Source organism: Phymastichus coffea, unplaced genomic scaffold, assembly GCF_024137745.1.
Source record: "Phymastichus coffea isolate CEN01 unplaced genomic scaffold, Cenicafe_Pcof_1.1 PCOF00003, whole genome shotgun sequence".
Lineage (NCBI taxonomy): Eukaryota > Metazoa > Arthropoda > Insecta > Hymenoptera > Eulophidae > Phymastichus > Phymastichus coffea.
The window spans coordinates 11576992-11598690 of record NW_026706814.1 but is presented as its reverse complement, the minus strand read 5'-3'; the positions used below and the strand labels follow the sequence as shown (position 1 = coordinate 11598690).

Sequence of the window (21699 nt, the reverse complement as noted above, 5' to 3'; positions counted from 1 at the left end):
TCTGATGATATTTTTCGTATAAATAACGAATGGTTTGTTTTGAAAAAATTTGAAAAAAAATGCTTGTCCCCTTCGAGACATGCTTGATCATGATGACGTAAGTACTATCATCTACTAATTAGCAATAAAGTTTTATTTTTATTTTTTGAAAAAAAATCTAAGTATTACTTTTTACTTTTATTTTTTAATGTAATTCAATGTCGTGCTTTAAAAAGAAGCATGTCCAATTATTTCACATTTTTAACTTATGTTATTCTGGTATCCAGGAAGACGGGCTCGAGAAAAGGAGTATTGCAGAACGAAAAAGAAACTGGCAGATGAAAGGAACAATATTTCCTTATAATAATATTTATAAAAGCATTTGCAATAATGAAGACTTAACAATGGAAATCGAGGATAAAAATAACTCCGAACAAAATGAAATGGTTAAAGTCGATCCAATTTTTAATGAAGTGAGTTTTACGTATGAATTCATATAGTCCAAACAAGAGGGAAATTTTCGTGCAAAAATTAGGATCAAACCGACTTAAATCGCTTGAGAATGATATACATAGCAAACCTATATAAAATGCAACTCGAGTTTTTGTATCAAAAATTATTTATAAGAGTTCAAAGTTTACGAAAACAGGTTTTTCCAATCTGCAAGCCACGGTATGCATTTTACCGGAAAAAGTTGTTGATAAAAGTTATAGACAATTGTAAAAGCTATAATTAGAGCCGTCGCACAATTATTTTCGATAGTTAGTTATTGTAAAAAGTGGCAAAAACCCTCGAAAAAGACCATTTCTAGTATATCGAATTTCAAAAATGTTTTTTTTTAATATTTATCAATTTTAAAAGAAAGCTCTTGCGATTTAAAAAAAAAATGAACCCTCACACGATTATATATTTTCATTAGTCATTGATTTATTGTTATTAGTTAAGTAAGAGATGCCGAAAGTACGTGGCTGTAACTTTTTGATGGTCGAAGGTATCGAGTAGCAAAAGGACTCAATCTCTTCGTCAAAACGTCAATTTTAATAAATAATTAGGGGCGAATGCAAAAAATAACTTTCAACCCCTTATTTTTGACTTAAAAAAATGCACTTTTTTTGTATAAACAATTAGATTTTCTCGTTTCCTATGCATGTTAGAAATTTCTTTTTTGGAAATTATTGTAGCTGGATTAAAGGCGAATATTTTGAAGAAAAAAAATTTTTATTTTGGACCAATAGCAGCCGAGTTAAGTTTTTTTAAAATCATTATTGTTATTACAATGAAAATTAAGAAATCGGACCAATGACGTTCGATTGTTAATATTTTACATTTTATTGTTAGATAACAAGGCTCTGCATATTTTGCCTGTTATACAATCATAATTCAGTTTTAATTCGAGCATGAGAAAAGCTACTGGCCGGGGAGCGGTGGTGAGGGGTTTCTCTCGCGCGCTCGGCAATCGTGAAAGCTCGCGTTCATATAGTCGCGTCCTGCAAAAATGAAGCTTGGACTAATAATTGCGTCTACTTTATTTAGAAAAAATTAAAAGTACATCGTTTACTTAAAATTATATTTTTACAGGTGAACTCTGTTGGTAACTTCAATACGATCATCAGCCACTTGGAAAATACTGAAGAAAGTAGTACCCTAAATTTAGATGAAGTATTTGAGAAATCAGAGTTAAAACAAAACTGGACTTGGACGAAAAAAAATGGCGACGTATTTTTTACCCTTATCGATTTCGATACTTTCGAAGTTCGCTGTTACGTACAATTGCAGGCAGACAAAAAAGTGATGGTGAGTTATTTTATTTCCAATCTTTTGTTGAATCAATATTTTTCTTACAATTTTTCTTTCATTTTATTTACAGATTTTCCTACGTGACAAAACAAAGTTGGTCAACTTTTCAAATATAAAGTCTATATATTCGTTTGATGATCTTTCTGCTTTACTTGAATATGTAGAAAAGCAAAATTTGTGCATCGGTACTTTCATCTCGGAGCAAAAGTAAGCTTTCAAGTACATTCGATGAAATAATAATAAAAGTAGTTTTACTTAGAATAAAATTATTTTCTAGGCGATCTGAAGTGTCGAAGAACTGCAATGCCAACGGAAAGTCAGCTCTATCATCAACTATTCGTTCCATTTCGTGGAGGATGGGCTCAGGTAAAAATTTTTTTTATGTGTGATTTGTAAAAGAAAATTTCCAAAGATACTTTTATACTATACTGCAATTTACTTTTCCAGCCAATCGCCGCTTTTGCTGCCAGCAAAACCACAGCTAATATCTTGGATAATATATGAATGAAAGGTATAGAACTGATTGAATAAACTGGTCTGATGGTCGATGCAGTCGGAATGGATGCAGCCCACCTCAAGAGGAAAGTATGAACAAACCATGGAGTGAACGAAGAGAACGTGAGTTGTACTCATCCCGTCGCTTTATCGAGAAGGTTGTGGTTTATCTCAGACCAATCGCACTTGTGGAAAAATTTACGCACACAAATTATGAAAGCTCTAGAATTTTGGGTAAGTTTTTTTTTCATATGACAGTCAAGTATGAAAATCAATATCTTGAATACAAAAATTATCATTTTTGCTTTTCAGACACCCGATAGCATGGTTAAAAAAGTTCACTGGGAAGCTGTCATCGACTGCGAATCACATTTGCAATTTAATTTGAAATGTGCATATTTTTTGACGCCTGATCATCTTAACCCAAAAGGTTATATGACAATGAATGTCCTTATGGCATTGCAAGTAAGTTTAAATGATTATGCTATTTAATATATTTTTTCCTTACTTCAATTTGCATTACTTCAATTGTAACATAAAATTTAAACAGGTTTTTTCAGAACTTGGCCATGGAAATGTAAAAAATGATGAAAAAGCTCATGGCCGCTTAGAAGACTGGTGCAACTATTGCTTTCATAAAAAGGATGAAAGCCCTTATAGATGCGATGAGAGCTCGGACTACAAAAGATGCACTATCAAAATTGCGCAGCACGAAAAGTAAATATGAAACATTTTTCTTTTTTTTTAATTTACTAACTTTTTTTTACATTCATATGTACTGTTCTGTTTTAGGCGATTGTTACATTCATTTTGTATTTGAATGAATGGAAAACAGGAGCACAAAAAAATAAGATGAAATTTCCACTGACCAGTAACACCTACACAGGTTTTATAGAGTAACCTTGAAGTCAACATTAAAATTACTCGACTATTTACACAGTCAGTGTGGATATGACTATCTGTTGACCAATAAATTATGCTCAGATAAATAATCGAGGTAAATATATACAGTGTTAAAAAAGAACTTTATGACTTTATTGTAAATTATATATTTGTATTGATTTTTCAGAGACTTTTTAGCATCTTAAGAATTGCTGCAGGGTCACACGACAATCCAGATCCAATTTTATTTGCTTGCCTTTTTAGAGTCTTCTGTACCTATGGATTGATAAAATCACCAAAAGGAAGCAATGTTGTTAAAGGAGATGTGTTGAAAGTTTTGGTTAACTCAAAAGAGTCTAGAGGATTGCAATTAGAGAATAAGAATGAGTTGCTCAAGACTCTTTCGATGTGGATAACAACGTACGAAGATTCGCCCAATCAAACAATCATTGAGGCGGACCACATCTACGACATTGCAAATACAGACGACCGGTTGATTTCTGAGGTTGCTGGCTGGGTTGTTCGAGAAATCGTTAAAAGGAACAGTTGCCAAAACTGTAACTTGCATTTGGAGTCATTCTCGAGCGATGCAGCACGACACCAACTTACAAATGCAAGGGAACGTTTTGGCGGCTTAGTACGATCAAGCGACGGCATTTTTGAATTGATCAAGATGGTTGAAAACTCGGTGACTTACATGATTGGTAAAAAAAGTGGAATATGTAGGGACTTGATTTTCCGAATTGTTTGCCACATAGTCGAGACTAATTCATTAGTTTTAGTAGGGTGTAGAGAGCATACTGAAAATCTAACATTTAAGTTTATTACATATTATTTAGAAAGGCGAGGAAAAATGGCTTGCAACCGACATAATATTATGCATAGTGCTGCCAAGAAGAAAGTCAAAGATTTACGAAAAAATGCAAAGCATAATATTGAGTAATATTTTCTGTATATTTAGTTTTCGAGTGCGTGTCAATGCGTCAATGTAAATATGTATATGCCTGTGTGAATGTTCGTATGGAAAGTATATATTTTTGTATATATGTAAAATGTTCTGAAAGAGGTTTTTATAATAGTAAATATTTGTAAGTTGTAAATTATGTAAATATAAATATCCTTTGTCGATATGAAAACTTGTCTATATAAATATGTACTTAGCAAATAAATTTAGAATTTTTCAATAAAAACTAATTCAAAACTGATTACTGAAGAATAATACATAATTTAATAATATTTTGATATTTAATTAATTAACACAATTAACAAAAAGTAAACTTTGATCATTTCATTATTAATGATTTTTAGAAGTGCAAACAACGTACCGACTAATTTATATAAATAAAAAGTAAATGGAGTTTTACTTGGCAATAAATATATGAAAAGAAATGGTTTTTTAATTTAATCATATTGAAATGATTTCTAGAACAATAATAAGATGAAGTTTATGTTAAAAAAAAATATATTCGACTGGATTTGAACCTGAATACTTTCGAGCGCACTAAAAAAAAGATGCGCGCCTTAGCCCGCGTAGCTATTCTAACAGAGTACCTACGTTTCTTTGAATGTCACATATGTTCATTGATCCCCATAGGGGTTTAGGATTAAGTGCTTGTGATTAATTATTCATGGTGTCCGAAAGTAGATGCCAAAACTGATATTTTTTTGCATTGATTATTTACAATCAATATTTTGATATACACTGGGCATATGGTAACTCGCTGGTAGGGACCCGCCGGTAATCTAAGTTTGACGCGGGTGACCACCGCTAGGGGCGACATCGCCAGAAGACTCTTAGTGCGGAGATACGAGCTCGGAAAATGCTCCCAAAGCTTATACCCGTCGCTCCGTCTCCTGTATACAGTCTCTATGCCCCAGCTCCAATAATGACGTGCCAGCGTTATTACGTGTTCACCTCAGTGCGGGCTTTTTAAAATGAAATTTTTTTCTTTTAGGCAATATTAATGTCATTAGAAATTATAATCAATGGTGTGAAGACTATCCCAAAAATAAATCACGACTCCAAAACTTCCAAACTAATTCAACGTTTCGCCATTTTATTCATGGCCTCTTCAGGAATAAATTTCAAAATGCTTGTGATTTATTTTCCGGATATTCCTCACACCATTAATTATAATTTCTAATATTATACAACAGAGGAAAATTAAAGAATTAATGTCATTATGTCTTTCTTTGAACGCGAATCGTATGTGTGTGTGCGTGTGTGTGTGTGCGCGCGCGCGCGCGCGTGTGTGTGTGTGTGTGTGTGTGTGTGTGTGTTTTATACATAAAAGAAAATAAGAAAAAAAACTCTCTTTTGAATTTAGCATTAATTACAGATATTGTAAAAGGTAAAAAAACCCTTGCATGTCCTCACCATCTAAGAGATAAAGCGAATAATTATGTCTACCTCCATGAGATTTCAAGATCCAGAATTATCGCTGTTACCAATATCTGTTCATCTAATTCCTTGTTTTCTATATTCTCTTGTTCGTATTGAAAGACGTATTGATTGAAATAATACTGTAATTATTCATTTGCGTAGTTAATACAAAGTTGTTCAAAGATATTCGAAGTCTTAAAGTTTACAAAAGGAAAAATGTCGAGTACACCGATATTATTCCCTTGGTGAGATTAAGGTGTCTTTTTTGTTAATTGATCAAGGCTTAATACAAGTCATGTAATACATTTTTTACAATATAAGAAAAAATTAATTATTTACAGTTTTGCGTTCTTTTATGCGCTTCATTTATATCAATTAAACGTGCATATTACCTTCCACGACTCCCGTGGAATTATAAAGATTACAAACACTATAATAACACATTGATCAGCAATCCAAACTTATTTTAATTCAATCTTCTAGTCTGAGTGTCGATTAATTAAGCAAACTGTCTAATTAATATATTATTACTAAAATCGTCAACAAGGATGATGCAGTTATCTTCATTAAACTAGCCAGTTTATCAGCGCACAACGTACGCGTGTAATAAGTGCTATTTACTATATGTTTGAATATTTTATGTAATTTATAAATGAGTATCTATACCATTGATAATTTTTAAATTATTGATATATTTCATTACGGTATCAATATACTTTTTGTTTGCATGAGGTTAATTTCCCATTTGTTTTGATTGTTTTGATAGAATCGATTTCTCTTTAACTCGAACTCGACTCGAATCGAATCGAATTTTGATTGACCAATGAGGGGTCGTTTCAGCGTGATCACGTTCAATTCGAGATGATTTGAGTTTAAAGCCCTCGCCACATATGCGCATATGCGCGCGTACGAGGGCGTACAAACGCGTACAAATCGCTAAAAATTTTGATAGTGCCAACAACAGAAAGTTACTACTATTCCTCGCATGCCCCAATCGAACACACTTACTCCCGGAACAAACGTATCATAACGCTATATTATTGAAGGTTATGATACGTTTGTTCCGGGAGTAAGTGTGTTCGTTTGTGGCATGCGAGGAATAGTAGTAACTTTCTGTTGTTGGCACTATCAAAATTTTTAGCGATTTGTACGCGTTTGTACGCCCCCGTACGCGCGCGTATGCGCATATGTGGCGAGGGCCTAACTCGCTTGCTCGCTTTTATACATGGAGATAATAAATACGAGGACCGTGTTTTTTCGATACTCTGATTGGTCCAAAAAAAAATTTCATGATAATGATTGGTCAAAACGGTCAATTGACAATTCATAATGCACGAGCGGAATATAAAAAGTTAATTTATGCAAGTGTAATCAGTTTTAAGTATGCATATAATATTTTCATAGAAGTAATGAAAATACTATATAAATGAATTTTGATATGCCGATACCGATTCTATCTCAGTTGATAATTTATAATATTGTATGTGAGTTAATTTTAGTACATGCAGAGTATAAAAAAAGTAGAGGAATATTTGCTGATCATCTCCGTGATTAGCATATATTTGATAATTTTTTACAATGGTTTTGTAGTTACATTCACTTTAATTAAATGTTTTGGAAGAATACACTGTAATATATTATTTTAAAAATCAGAATACAATATTTCATCAATAATGCAAATTGACATCTGTAGGACAATATTTATACAATTATAGTTACCGAGCGTTCTAACTAAAATTTCATGATCAATAAGATCGGTACGATTACCTGCGTAACTATAATTAATATATAAGAATGTAATTTACCAGCAGTCGATTTCGGGTGAGGCTATTCATGTTACCATCGGAGTCGACACAAATTTTATTTCCGCACCAACTCAAGTTAGTAGAAGGTAAAACTGACCGTATGGATTGCTGCCATTAACTAATCGTTAGATTTGATTGATCGTCTTTAACTCTAAACCTTACCTAGAAAATGATGTCATTCGTCCAATGCTTAAAATAGTCGTTGTAAATTTGATGGTCGGATTCAGCTCGAAATTGGTTGACATTGCGCGAGACACTGGCGTGAGGATTGCACGTAAAGTGCAAACAGTAAATGATAACGGAAAGAAGTTTGAGCATGCAATGACGCAAGATTACAGCATACATCCGTTACATGGGTTTTAAAAGCTTCGGAGGCGAACTTGGCTCATGCAGCTCATTCGGTTCACTCGACTGTCGGAATGGAATTGCGCTGCAAAAGTTGCTCGCGCAGAGATGTAGCCTACGAACTTGTTTCGCGAATCACCCTTGCACTCGAAGTCACATCGGCTTTCCCGCAAACTTTGCATTACCTGCTTCGGACGGATATAAAGATTAGTTTCGCGTCAGAACTCTCAAGTTGGATTTTGGGTTAATTGATCGCCGCGCGATTTTTATCGATATTGCCAAACGAGGAAGACACGAGTTCGATGAAATAAACCTGCCTTGAACGTTTTAAGCAAATTGTACACACTTCGTTATAGAGTACTTATATCGGCCTATAAGTTTGGTCTGAACAATCGCGGCACTCTATACGTCAATAGTTCTTTGTATAAAATTTTCTCCAAATCGTGTTGAATCATCAAATCATTTCCATGACTTGTCGCTTCTGCAATTAAATATAAATGAAAGGACGCATAGCGCACAGCCATTAATTGCGATTGGTTGGTTGTGAAAAAGAGAGGTTCGAGAATAATGAAGCTCGAATAGCGAAAGTACAGCAAAAATAAAAAAAATTATGAGGAAGAAGAAGGCGGAAGGTGTGGAATGGGGGGGGGGGGGGGGGAGCGAGCTAGCGACGAAGTGAGCCGACGTAAATAACGAAGAGTTATTGGCGTTTAAGCAACCATTATATGAAGCAGGCGCGCAGCCCTTTCCGGCTCGAATGCGCGCGTCTTTAAAACACCGAGTAGATGGTTGGTATACGCACACCGCGGGGGCTTCGGCTTGTACTCAAGAGGGAGGCAAGTTAGAAAATGGCCGTCGAGCTGCGGCAAAAGAACTCGTAGTCCCTCTCCGGGCGCACTTATTACTTATTACCACTGAATCCACTTACTTGATCAAAGCAATTTTCTCAGCATCTCCCTCGATAATTATTCCGCGAAATGACACTTACTTTGCCAGTTTATTACTCATCGATTGTCTTGCCATCGCCTCGGTTTATTACAATGTTCCCCATTCAACAGCCGTCGTTATGAGTTTTATCGACGAGTATGAACCCGGCAAAGTATTGATTTTTTTCGCTTTATCTTTGGCTTTAAAAACTCTCATTATCGTTATTATGTGCATATATTATAAATAACCACGTGTTCGTTCGTCGCACAATTAATGGACAACTTTGTAACTTCCATTCAAGCGGATACTTAATTCTTTTGATATCGAAACATTCGAATTTTGGAAATTTGTTAAATGGTTTGAAAGTGAGTCGCAAATATGCGATTTCACTCATCGCCATTTAATCCAACTTATGACATCTTCGGCATTCGATATCGCTTTAGACCAATTGACATTATTACGCTTGATATAGACATTTATATAATTGGCAATATTTTATAACATTTACCTTGCACAAGCTCCTAAAACATCAGGGTGCATCGAATATCATAGAAATGACACGAAAGCACTTGAAAATCGCTTAAAGCCTCTGTAACCGCGATGATGTCATACGATGTCGGAATAACTGAAGCTCATTGACAAGATTATTTTTTCTTGATACCCAACTATATGTTTTCCTAATGAATCTCACTTGGAATAGCTTCTTCAAGGTGAAAATGTCGGTATAGTGAAAGCGCCTCCGATAGTCAATATATCCCTCGTTGCACCCTGATGTAAAACGTTGCAGGTAATGGAAATAGATAAACGAAGAAGTTTTCCAAAAGTAAGCTATGCGAGCTAGTATGTTTTGAGAAAAGCTGTTTTGTAAAATGTTTAATTCGAGAAAAATATCGATTGGCTATACTCGTAAAAGATTTAAGGCTATTTTAACGATCCGCGCGCGCACGAAGAAGGAGTGTTCTCATGACAATGCGAATCGACTATTGTTCGTTAATCTACGTGTGATCGGTATGCATGCATATTGTGGCGAGAAAACGGCAATGCTTTACACGTCTTACCTGACAATGGGCTTTGGAAAGGAACGTTGATCTGGGCATTGCAAAGACAAATAATGATTGTACGTCGTTGCAGCTGAACGGTTGCGATAGATAACCGAATAAGTAAGATATGTCCTGCCAAGATTTTTATTGTAGTTTGAGTTATATTACATGGATTTCTATGAGATATATCACGTTAATATATTTATATATACGTATAGTTACATGGCTAATTACATGGCTGAAAAGTGGTCTTTCCTCTGGGGCGATACCGCAGGGGTGTTCGACTGGAACGCACCGCCTCGTAGAAGAGTCGCGAATTAACAAGGTACAATAATATAACACCGGAAAAATTTCGCGAAAATGAAATTTTTCGACAACACATCAATTTCGATATAATTACAATATATTACAGGCTGATGGTTACATCGGCATATCGATACTTTGGTTGAAAAAATTGACTTACAATATTAGATTAGCGCCTGCCGAGTGGAGCGACTGCGCGTTCGCAGCGGCTCGCCGGACGAGGCGAAGGTAGACAGTCAGAACTAGAACAATTTTACAAGACTGTACAGTGATCGCGCGCGACCGGGGGAAAGTGGGCAAGAGACCGGCCGGGCAGCGCTTGTCCGCGCGTGCGAAGTTTCCCAGTGACGTTGCAGATGGCGGATCGCAGACGAGCGCGGCAATAAGCGGAGAGAGCTGTGCACACTGCTCGATTATCACAGATCATTCGTATACTATTGAACGACGCGACGCGAGGGGAGTAGATCGCGCGAGGAGGCTGCTATTTACAGGAGGCGGGCCGAGGAGCAGGGGGGCCGAGCGGATCACGTGACGTTGATCTCCTCGTCGTCGTCGTCGTCGTTGTCGCTGTGGTCCTCGGGCCTCTGCGGACTGGTCAGCGGGCTGGCGTCGCTGAGGTCCAGCCGCTGCCGGTCGCCGTCGGCGTCGCTCAGGTCCGGGTTGGGGTTGTTCTTGTTGGGCAGCGTCTGCTCGCGCGAGCCGCCGCTGGCCAGCAGCTCGCGCTCCTTGCTGTTGCGCCACTTCATGCGCCGGTTCTGGAACCAGATCTTCACCTGCAACCCAGTGCGCAGAGCGTTCTCAGTCGGCACCGCGGCTCACGCGGACACGCCTGACTCGCCGCTCGCTCCGGCGGCCCTTCGCAACACTACGCGGCCGTCGCTGCGCTTGGCACGGCGCGGGGGCGCGCGACAGAGCCCGACTCCAGCTTGCAGCCCCGCGCCGCCGCCGGCGATGTGACGCCTGCCGCCCTCGCGCCAAGTCGCCCGGCTGCACTCGCGCGCCACGCGTCGCCATTCGAGAAGAGCCATCCAAGCGAGCATCGGCTTGCCGCTTGCCGCCACGAGGAGGGAAGCTGCCTCCCGCTCGGATTTTCAGGCGGTGCGCGTCTCGCTCGCTCCGGCGCGCGCGCTCGCTCTCTCTCTCTCTCGCTCTCTCTCTCTCTCTCTCGCTCTCGCTCTCGCTCTCTCGATGATCTGCTCGCGGCGCAATTGTCGGCGCGCCGAGAGCGGAGCAGCGCCCTCGAGAGCTTCGAGGGGATGAAAACTCGTGCCGCTCGTTCAGCCATTTGGCTGCGCCTGCACCGAGGGCGCCGCGATAATGCGCGATTATCCGACTTCGTTCCTCTTCCCATCCTCCGCTCCCCGAAGCCGGCGTGGCTCGTGCGCGATCCTACGCCAATTGCAGCTTTCCGCCAGCGATTATTCAGAGGCGCTTTCTCAGCAAACAGCTCGACGCTGTTGCGCGCTGCTCGTTCGGGGAAAAGATGGGAGGGCCGTGGCGGCTCGTCGCGGGATGGGTCGTCGATGGGAAGGCCCCCGGATAACGCGCGGCCAAGTCGGCCAGTGACGAACGGACGGTCCGATGCGTGGCTCTGGCGGCAAATGTCGGATATTAAGTGCGATATCGGACTGGGACGGAGTGAAAATAAAACGCGAAGGGATGACGAATGGCTGGGAATAAAAGTCTGGAGGCGAGAGCGGGCCGAAGTTGGAGAATAAGGTGCGCGCAGTCATTTGAAAAGGCATCTCTCAAAAGAGTCGGCTGGCAGATTGAGCAGTAAAGTTGGGCATGAAGCCCGCTCGTAACGGCACCGTAAAGCAGGAGCGGGCTTGCTCGAACGGGGACGTGTGTGAATAATCGGCGAACGATGGAGTGCGCCGCCTAATCCGCAATAAGCGATCGCAAGGCCGAGGCAAGAAGGCGGCGCGAAAATTGGAGCGAGCCGCGGCGCGAAGAGGACAGAGCGCAGGCAGGCAGGCAGGCAGGCAGGCAGGCAGGCGGCAGGAAGGAAGGAAGGAAGCACGGCAGACTCGGCGGGGGTGGAAGCTCTCTCGCGGGCCACGCCATCTGGCGCGCTTTAATAAAAGACGATCGATTATGAGGTTGGCCTCGGATTAGCGCGATCCGGCTCGGCGGCCAGCCGCGTCTCGCGGAGCCTCGGCGCATCCGAGGAAGACGAAGCCGCTGCACTCGGGACTCGGAGTGCGCAGTGTTGGCGAGCGCGGCGAGCGCGCGACTATTGTATATTCATGGTTTCTTAGCGGCTGGCTGCGTCTTAGCGGATGAGGATGTTGCCTCGGAGCCGAATCCATAATGCATGAAGGGCCGACGAAAGCTCGCGAGCTTCGATATTACCGCCCGCCGTCAGCTCCTCTATTCATATTGCGCTCTGCTTTGTTTTTAATATGCCGCCCCGCTCAGCCGTCGCAGACTATGGATTTTCCTCGCAGTCATCTTTTGCAAATTAGACCGCGCGATCCTTCTGCTCGGCATCCCCTGCCGTCGCCGGCCGACGGATAGCTACCGACGGTCGACCATTAGCTGCTGCTCTTGCCGGTCTCCGATCGCGCCCGAGCTATCAATTTGTAGCCGTTGGCCCGCAGCGCTCTGATTTCATTTGCTCGCCCGAGCCTACAAATTGCCGGCGCCGCTGCCGGTGTCCGTCAAGTCAGCGCCACTTGGCCCCGAGCTACGCCAAGAAAAAAGCCGAGCGGGCGGACAGGCAGACAGGCTGGCTGGCTGGCTGGCTTGCTGGCTGGCTGGCTGGCTGGCTGGCTGGCTGGCTGGCTGGCTGGCTGGCTGGTTGGCTGGCTGGTTGGCAGGCAGGCAGGCAGGCAGGCAGGAAGGAAGGAAGCGCGAATGAAGAGCGGCGCGCGTGATCTTGACAAGCTTTTCTTCTCCCCGCTCCCAAAGCAAAAAGTCCTCCGGGCTCGGGCGCGCAGCGGCCTGCTCTTTTTAATTACGCGATCGCCGACGCGTCAGGAGTTCGCTCGGACGGCCAGTCGGGGAGCTGTAGCCCGATGAATATCGGCGGCTCGACGCGACGTCGCGCTAATTACGTTAATTACGAGCTTCCGCGCACGAACTGCGACCCCCGTCGCTGGCAGCGATCGTTACCGCTGTGCTTTTCGCGCGCTGCTCGGGCACGGAATGGGGGCTATACGCACCTGCGAGTCCTTGAGTCCGAGCTTCTCGGCCAGCTTCTTGCGGTCGGGCTTGCTGATGTACTTCTGCAGCTGGAAGCGCTTCTCGAGGCCGCGCCTCTGCAGGTCGGAGAAGACGGCCCGGCGCATCATGCCGCGGCGCGGCTTGCCCCTGGCGCTGCCGGCCCAGGGGAAGCCCAGGCCCATGCCGGCGAGCTCGCCCAGGCTGACCCCGCCGGCGGGCAGGCCGAAGCCCGCGGGCGCCCCGGCCGCCGGCCCCGCGCCCGGCTGCGCCCCGGCCGCCGTGGTCACTGTCGAGCAGCAGCAGCAGTCGGTTCAGTGTCGCCGGCGGCGCGCACTTGTTGCTGGCCGCGCGCGCACGCATTGCCGCCCTCCCGGCCGCGCTCGTGTTTACAAGCGGCTCGCGACTCGCGGCTCGCGGCCCGCGGCGCGCACTTACCGCTCAGATAGGGGCTCCGGCAGCCCAGCAGCTGGTGCAGCGTGTGGTGCGCGCTCGGCGCCAGGTGCTGCTGCTGCGCCGTCGCCGCCGGGTGGCCCGGATGGTGCGGGTGGTACGCCGCTGGCCGCGCTATCGGCTTCGCGATGTTGTAGCCCGCCGAGTTCTGCAGGTTGTGCAGGAAAGCCGGCAGCGCTGCGGGGGGTATTCCTTGGAAGTGATCTGCAACAGCGTCCGTGGCTTCAGAGCCCCGTGGTCCCGCGCCGGGCGCGAGGAATGCGCGATCCCCGCCGGGGCTTCTCGAACCTCGGCTCTTTCGCCTCGCCTCGACGCCCTTCGACGCAGAGCCGCCCGAGCCCTGGCTCGCCGAGCGTCCTTTTCCACGATTTTGCCCAATTAATTTTCGCGCTGCTGACTGCCTCGACGAGCGAATCAGCGAATCACCGCCAGCTGTAAGCCTACTCTTCGTTGTTTCTCTTCGATTGCCCGTTTGCCGACCCGCCGTGGCCTCCCACCCAACGCTTCTCCATACTCGCCGCTCTAACATTTCACTCTGCTAATCGTTCGGTACTCCTGCACGTTCCATGCCCGACGCGTTTGATCGATCAAATATTACTCAAACGATCGGAAACCAATCTACCTTCCCGTCTTACCGAACACTGATCAAATTAGACACTGTTCGAATAACGATTGATTTGATAGGCATCAACGCGGACTTTATAAACTGTAATATTTTTACCTCGGCTATCTCGGAAACATAAAATAATATCAAAACTCGGCAGATCTCTCTTTAAAGTAAGTATTCGCTCTGGCAACGTTTTCTTATCGACAGAATATAACCTATTGTAATTACTATGGCTCTTAAAGTGAATTTATTTGACGAGTTTTATGATCGGAAAATGTACCGCGTGGAAGGGGATTGAATCTGGGCCTCGGCAACTTCAACTTTGCACTAGCCTACACTGATTTGTTACCGACCTATATAACACTTTAAGATGACTAAAAGATAGGTCAGCATACGTATGAAAACTTATTTAAAGTGTTTAAGCTTCGACCCTAAAGACATTCAAATTAATATAGGAAATTTTTATTGATAATTCAATGAAGCTAAAGCGAATATCTATAAGTTTGTAGAATAATCCAAAACTAATTCTGCGTTTAGATCGCAGCATTTTCATTCTAATTGTTGAAATATAATCTCGGACTCGAAACTAGAATATCAACAGCAACGCAGTCAGTTTGAGCATCCAAGCGCGAGCGTCTATAAAAAAAGTTCGCTAACGACGAATGTCCCGTAGATTGCCAGACAGCAATGATCGGGATAAGTGAGGTGTGTTGTCGTTGGTACTTGAAGAATGCAGCTGATCGAGCCGATAAGCCGCGGAAAATGTTGACTCGGGCGCAAAGCATTAAGGCGTTAGACGAGCAGAGGGACAGCAGCTTCAGTGGAATTAATTTGTTTGCGACAAGAGCAAGCGATACGAGACGTGGGCTGAAAGTGGCGCGCCATCTAATGAAAGAGCGATTGCAACGAGAGAATAGGGGGCGAGGGAAGTGGGATCGAGGCTGAACGCGATGTGAGAAGCCAGCCGTAACGATTTGGAAAAGTCGTGCAAGCGGCGAGTAAAGTCGAGTAAGGAGGAAAATGAAGGCGAAACGCGAACGAGATCATTAATGGAGCGTTACGGTCGGCAGCTGCGTTAAAACGAAACGTGCCGGCATTGTAAAGCGCGAGCGAGCAACAAGAAGACTCATTACTTTATTGGCGCTCGGCTGCGTGTTGCCGCTGTCGCGTCATTCCGTTCTACTGCGTCGCGCATCGCGCACCGGCTGGACTTCGCGCGAACGTTGGCGCTGATCGATGGCGCACTCGATCTCGAGAGAGGTCTTGACAGGTGGCAGCCGAAAACTTGAGTAGCGACGAGAAGCTTGCGCCGCCGCGAATCGCGATCGATCGCCTGTCTCGGCTGAAAAAGCGCACGAGCTGGGCGTACGGCCACAGACACGCCAGTTGTTTGCCCAACAGCTTAATTGAGCAAACATTGTGGAGCAGTCCGCGGGCCGCACTCGGCCGAGCGAGCGAGCGAACCTCGGATGAAGAGAGCGTCAGATCCGCGGCTCAGCGGAGCCGAAGGACCGCGCAGCGCAACAAAAAGCCCAAACAATAGCGGCCTAAGCAAACAGCGCGCTCGGCGCGGCCAGGCAGCGGGCTAATGATCGAGCGCCGCCGAGGCGTCGACGGAAGAGAGCGCCGCTCGGAGGACAGAGGCGCAGCGGATCGGTGCGCGCAACTGTGAAAACAGAGGATCGCGGCGGCGACGTGCCGCGATCAATGGGCGCGCTCAGGTGACGGAGGCGCGAGCACAATAAAAAAGGGCTGGCCCCGGGCGATGCCGCGACGCTCTCGCTAGGCCGAGCAGCGATAAAGCGGCCCTCCGGGCTGCGCTGCGCGCCCGACAATGGGCCGGCGCGCCGATGCTCTTTCGCCGGCTGCGCCTCTCGTCGGCGCGCCCATTGTCGCCGACGTTTCGCCCGTTGGCGCCTCGGGGCCGGTTCTTCGGCTCGCCGGCAGGGCGCCTTGGGCGTGGCCGCGGCCCGGCTAACGACGCGTCCGCGCGAGCCGCGGCCGCCGCTGCCCATTAGCGATCGCGACGGACGCGCGGCCAGTTTTTCGCGCGATTATTCGGCGACGGCTGCGCGCGGCCGGGGGCTGCCGGCAGCGAGCGGACGTACATGTGTGCAGACAACGAGGCAGCCGCGTAACACGTGCGGCTGGCGCTATCAGCGCGGCAGCAGGCGATTTTCGCGTATTTGCTCGACGCAACTTTATCGAGCCGCGTCAATCAAGCGGAGAATGGCTGGCTGCCGGCCGACTGCGCGGAGCAGCCGCTCGCTCGCGCGGATGTTTGTCCGTGTCGTGTGGCGGCGCGGGCGCTCCTCGCAGGCCGCGCTCGCGCGAGCCGAGAGGCCTTGCAGCCAAGTCGCGGCCAGAGAGCGAGCGCGAGTGGCATGAGCAATGTAAAGGGCTTAATATTGGGGTGAAGGTAAGTGGCGGAGCAGCTGACGCCAGGCGCCCCCGCCCGGCGTCCGCGCTGGCGCTCGCGCTCTCGCGCTCTCGGCAGTCTTGAGTTGCCGCGCCGATGAGATTTAGGGAGCGACGAGCCGAGAGAAATCTGCGCCCGACACTGATTTGTGACCGAGCTTTGTTTCAAGCTCTCTCCCCGCGAGCGCCAGCCCGGAAGCTGCCTGCCGGCTTTTTTGGCCTTTGCCCACTTCTTATCTGCGCGCACTGGCCGCTCGCCTGCTCGCATTACGCGCAACTATGCGCAAGCTCCGCCTCGTCGCGGCGCTGCGACCCCCCCCCCCCCCCCCCGGTCGCCTGCATTTCCTCCTCGATCCGTCTAGTCTCCTCGCTCGTCTTCGTTCTTACGGCCCTCTTCCTCCCGTCCCTTTGAAGCTTTGAAGCCAACAATGCCCAGCTCCTCGATTCGATTAACCCGCTTACAGCCTTTCTCCCCCTCGCCATCTTCTTCTGCTTCTTCTTACTTTCGGCCGGCCTCTCGCACTTCATACCTAGCCTCTTTCATTTCGAATAAAAGCTCCAATGAAGTCATGCTCCGTCCTCGCCACTGTTTTTCGCACATTCCTGTACTTTCGGCACCCTAATCTGCTCGATACTTTTTTAACAAGTCTATCTTCTAGCTTATACTAGACATTGAATACAACGTTTACTTTTCAGCGGATTTCCCTTGGCAACCACGGCGCAGCAGTGGAAACGGCCATCTCTCACCTAGCATTCTTCTCTTCGAATGCAATCCTATTTTCCAATGTTTCGACATAGCTATTGTTGGTTTTCACTTTAACCTACATCAACTGCCGGCCTATTTTGTTCGAGCTCATTGAAGCAGTATATCAATCCAAGTATCGTTACTCGCGCGGAAACATGACGCTCAACTGCCTTGTAAGACCAATGTCATTTGTTTTGTATTTTCAGTTTCAAAACTGTTTCTTTCGAACAAATCCCTGAGAATGCAATTGTGCAGTCGCTGCTTTTCGAATATTAAACATTTGCCATAATAACATCTGTTCAAACAACTTCGATTCAATATGTTGAGATGCGCCAGCTGAAGAGTGTGTGCGCGCGGGAATTCTGGATGCGCAAACTCGTCTATGGATTTCCTGATCTGTAAAAGCTCATTTTAAACGATCAATTCTACGACACTTAGCTTAAATTAATGCCCTCTAAAGTAATCCTTTTTACAGAGGATATGCAAAGAAAATGAACCTAATATCTACATTTCTTACATTTTTAGACTTATTCAGTACTATAACACAATGGTACCTTTGTCACGGAATATTAATTTTGAAAAATCAAACAAAAGTTAACATTTGTAGTGTGTTAACTAGGATTATTGAATTTATGTTGCCTAAGTATGCACAGAAGTTTTAAGTCACATGATAAAACCAATCGCTACAATATTCTTATAGACTATGTCGACAGAAGTTATTGGGAGGTATTAGATATATTTACACGCTAGAAAATTTCTGATGGTACTTCTGAAAGGCTAAAAGAAGACGATTCAGATGCCGAATGGTATATTGACAGCTTGTCGTAGGAGAAATTGAAAGCAGAGTATAACATTTTGTATGTGATGATAAATTTCAGAGGGCGAGAAAATATTAGCAAAGCAAGTTGTCAAAAAGTTAAGTCATCAAACAAGACCAATTGAAGTTAGTTCGTCAGGAATTTACCGTACAGTATGCAGGAACAGTATGCAGAAGAGTAAATCATCAAAAATGCGATTTATCGTAACAGTTGGGGAATTAGTTTTTGATATTGTTTATCATGTCTTGAAAATCAATAAAAACCTTTATAAAAAATAATCCAAAATTCTCGCATAGCTATGTGCAATTTTTAATAAACGACAATTCATAATTCGTTATGCATTAGGAATGAGTTCTAATTCTATTTATCTATTAAATAAAAGTAAGCCTTATTTTTGTACGTTTTCAAAGAAATCTTCGGTGGGCATCGAGCACATATAATATGTTTACGTATAATACAATTGCATGAATGTACAATTGGAAGAGCTTGGCTATTCTACGTTGGTTAGTATTCATCTTGAAGTGCTGCATCATTTCTTATGAATGTAATTTTCATACAATCACAAATCGATTGATCTATTAGTTAAATTAATTTATAGTAAGATTTTCTTATTATGAAAAACGAAATACCAGACAATATCGAGCATTAGTTTTCTCCTTAAAAATGTTAACTGTCCAAGAAAAAAAACTATTAAGTTTTCAAATATTTCTATTACTTGATATTCTTGCTATTTGTAAAATATGTTCGACCCTTAACAATTTGGTAAAATGAAAAATCACGAGCAAAAATTTAGAAAATTCCGTTTCTAAAACCGAAAGTCCACGAAACAAATCGCAAGGCCTTAATATATTTGTAATAGATAGGATTGACGGACTTAAGTCATTTAAAAACAGTTGTCGAAGAAGTTGAGTTTGACAAGTGTTCACGGTATTCTTTGCTATCATTTAACAGAATCTTCGTATGTAATACGATTTCATCGGATAATCAATACAAATGGATACATAAACTTTCATGAATACAAAAACATTCTAAAATATTATGTTTCAAATTGCCATCGCTTTTGAAACAATATGCCACTGAAAAAGTCCAGCTATAATCGTTTATTTTTATATATTTGTCTGCAACACTACTTGGATTGACAAAATAATATGTTGTTTTCTTACGATTGTGAATTTTTCTACTCCGATAAAATGTGGTTTATGTAAGTAACATTTTCAATAACTCGAGGTTCGTTAAATTGATCATTTGAAAAATTGAAGGATAGCTATATTTTAATGAAAACAAAATTTCGGAATGCAAATTATCAGCAACGCAGTTTATAGAAATCGTAATTTATCGGAATTGAACAATTTGGAAGTGTTCAAGTTAGATTGATGGTTCTTGTGTGAAAGAGCCTTGAAAAGAGATCAATCTTTACCCTGACTGCCTTATTCTCATTTGTATAGTCTTCAATTCTTCAATATGTTCACATAATTACATGAATGTTCGAAGATAGGTTAGCCAGGCAACTATTTCAAGCGAGCTTTTGAGTTTAGGTGTGATTTTAAAATACCATGAAGATGAAGTTAATTATATAACCAGTTCCTCAGAAAATCCATTTATTCAGCTAGGGTTTGCCAAGTATAAAAATTGAGAGTCCTATTTCTTAAATTTTATCGATTTATCATATTGATAGAATTTGAAAATGCACCTACAAATAATGCGCTTCCATAGAAGATTCTCGTGATCCTTTTATCTTTCGAAATTCTATAAATCGGTAGAGAAACCGTATGAATTGTCGTATTTGCATGAAATTTGATGAAAAACGAAAAACCTTTATCTGGTTTCAAATTAGAATTTCATAGGTAAAATCAAGTGACAAATCGCGTTTTAGTTAATTTTTTTTGAACATGTTGTGTCTGCAGAGCTATGAAAACTAGCACTCTATTAAAACTCGGAACTAATGGCATTGCTGAGCCGACACGCGTCCGAGCGAAATTTGGGCATTGTCAAAGCTCGGCAGGGGTCAAAATTTCGTTTCCGATGTACATTGTGCCATAGAATTTACAGTTAGACCAATACTATCATTACTGATTTTTCTTTCAAACAAATAAAAAAAAACCATAAAAAAACCGTGGAAGCGACGTTTTCGATTTTATTAGCGTGAGCACTTCTTTGGGCAAAAAACAGCGTATCACAGGCACGTGCGCAGAAGCAAATTATTTTCTACTTGGCGACACTACGTAGAACAATAAAATGGGCAAAAGAAGAGCGCGCGCGCTTCCGATTTGAAGAGAAGACTATTTGAAAATTGCAAAAAGAAAAGGAGACCGATTATCGCGTGGTTTAGGCGGCACTGGGCATCGCCTAATAATACATCGGCAGCGTTCGTTGGGACGAATGCTTCGGTTCGAACGACGAGCAGCTTGCACTGCTGTCGGGATTGGACCGAACGGAGCTACTGCTGGCGGTAGGAACACTTCCGACACGCATATGATTTGGCGAAAGGACACCGGGGTCGCAGCTGGAGCGACCGGCACCGCGCGTACAGCGGCGTCGGCCCAGCGAAAGTCGCGGCGAACAGCGCTGAAAGAGGATCGGATCGGCATACCGGTATTGGGTCGGCGGTCGTGGTTGCCGCCGAGGATGGCGCTGACGCTGAACTTGAGCTGCGGCTTCTCCTTGTCGTGGATGGTCTTGCAGGCGAGGCCGCCGGCGCAGCGCTCGTCGCCGCAGCTGCAGGTCTCCTCGGAGAGCGGCGGCTGCTGACGGGGCTGCTGCTGCTGCTGCTGCTGGGTGGCCGGGAAGGGCCGCTGTTCGGCGAAGTCGAAGCCCGGCTGGACGGCGCGCGCCGGCTGCTCGGGCTCGCCGTCAGCGCAGCGGTCGGCCGCCTCGCGGAGGCGCTCGGACAGGCGCTCCATGCGCTCGATGGCCGCGGCGGCCGCCTCGGGGCCGTCGCGCTCGGGCGAGCCGGCCGCGGAGCCGCGCGCCTCCGGCGAGGGGCTGCGGCCCGGGCGCCGCGCGCACTCGCGCTGGCGCGCCTGCACCAGGCTGGCCGCCCAGTTGAGCGTGAGGCTGGTCAGCTCGTTGGCCGGCGACTTGCTCTGCAGCAGGTTCTCCATGAGGAACGAGGGCGACTGCGCCATCGCGCTCTGCTGCAGGTTCTTCAGCATCGCCGCCGAGGGCAGCATGTCGCGGCTCGCGCGCTCTGCACTCACTCGCGCGCCGCGCGCATCGCGCGGTCCACTGCTCGGCTCGGCTGCTGTGCACTGCGAGCTCGGCGGCCGACTGCACGCGCGCTCCGGCGCCGAATGCCGCGGCGTCGCCGCCGCGCGCGAGCCCCCGCCGGCCGCGCCGCCCCCCGAGCGGCGCACCCCACCGCCGCCCCGCGCCGCCCCGCGGCGGCCCGGCCTCTCGCTCGAGCCGCGCTGCCTGCGCTCTCGTCGACTGGCCGCCGGCCGATCGGAAAAACGGGCCGCGCCGAAACAATGGGCCGGCCGCTAATGCTGCAATAAACTCATAGCGCCGCCGAGGGCCGCTGGCTGCAGGCCTCGCGGG

The 21699-nt window shown here is 45.2% G+C and overlaps 1 protein-coding gene across 2 annotated transcripts; it reads right to left on the bottom strand.

Moving 5' to 3' along the window:
- Positions 1–9831: 9831 nt before the first annotated feature.
- LOC131664996 (hematopoietically-expressed homeobox protein HHEX) lies at positions 9832–21429 on the bottom strand. 2 transcript variants are annotated; one of them, XM_058936559.1, is made up of 4 exons: positions 20753–21429; positions 13560–13778; positions 13124–13410; positions 9832–10729 (listed from the first exon to the last, which is right to left on the bottom strand). In XM_058936559.1, the coding sequence occupies exons 1-4, from the start codon at positions 21330–21332 to the stop codon at positions 10481–10483; spliced, it is 1335 nt and encodes a 444-aa protein (XP_058792542.1). In that variant the 5' UTR covers positions 21333–21429; the 3' UTR covers positions 9832–10480. The 2 variants fall into 2 exon arrangements, with proteins under 2 accessions (XP_058792542.1, XP_058792550.1); XM_058936567.1 differs by having other exon boundaries at positions 9832–10198.
- Between the last annotated feature and the right edge of the window lie 270 nt (positions 21430–21699).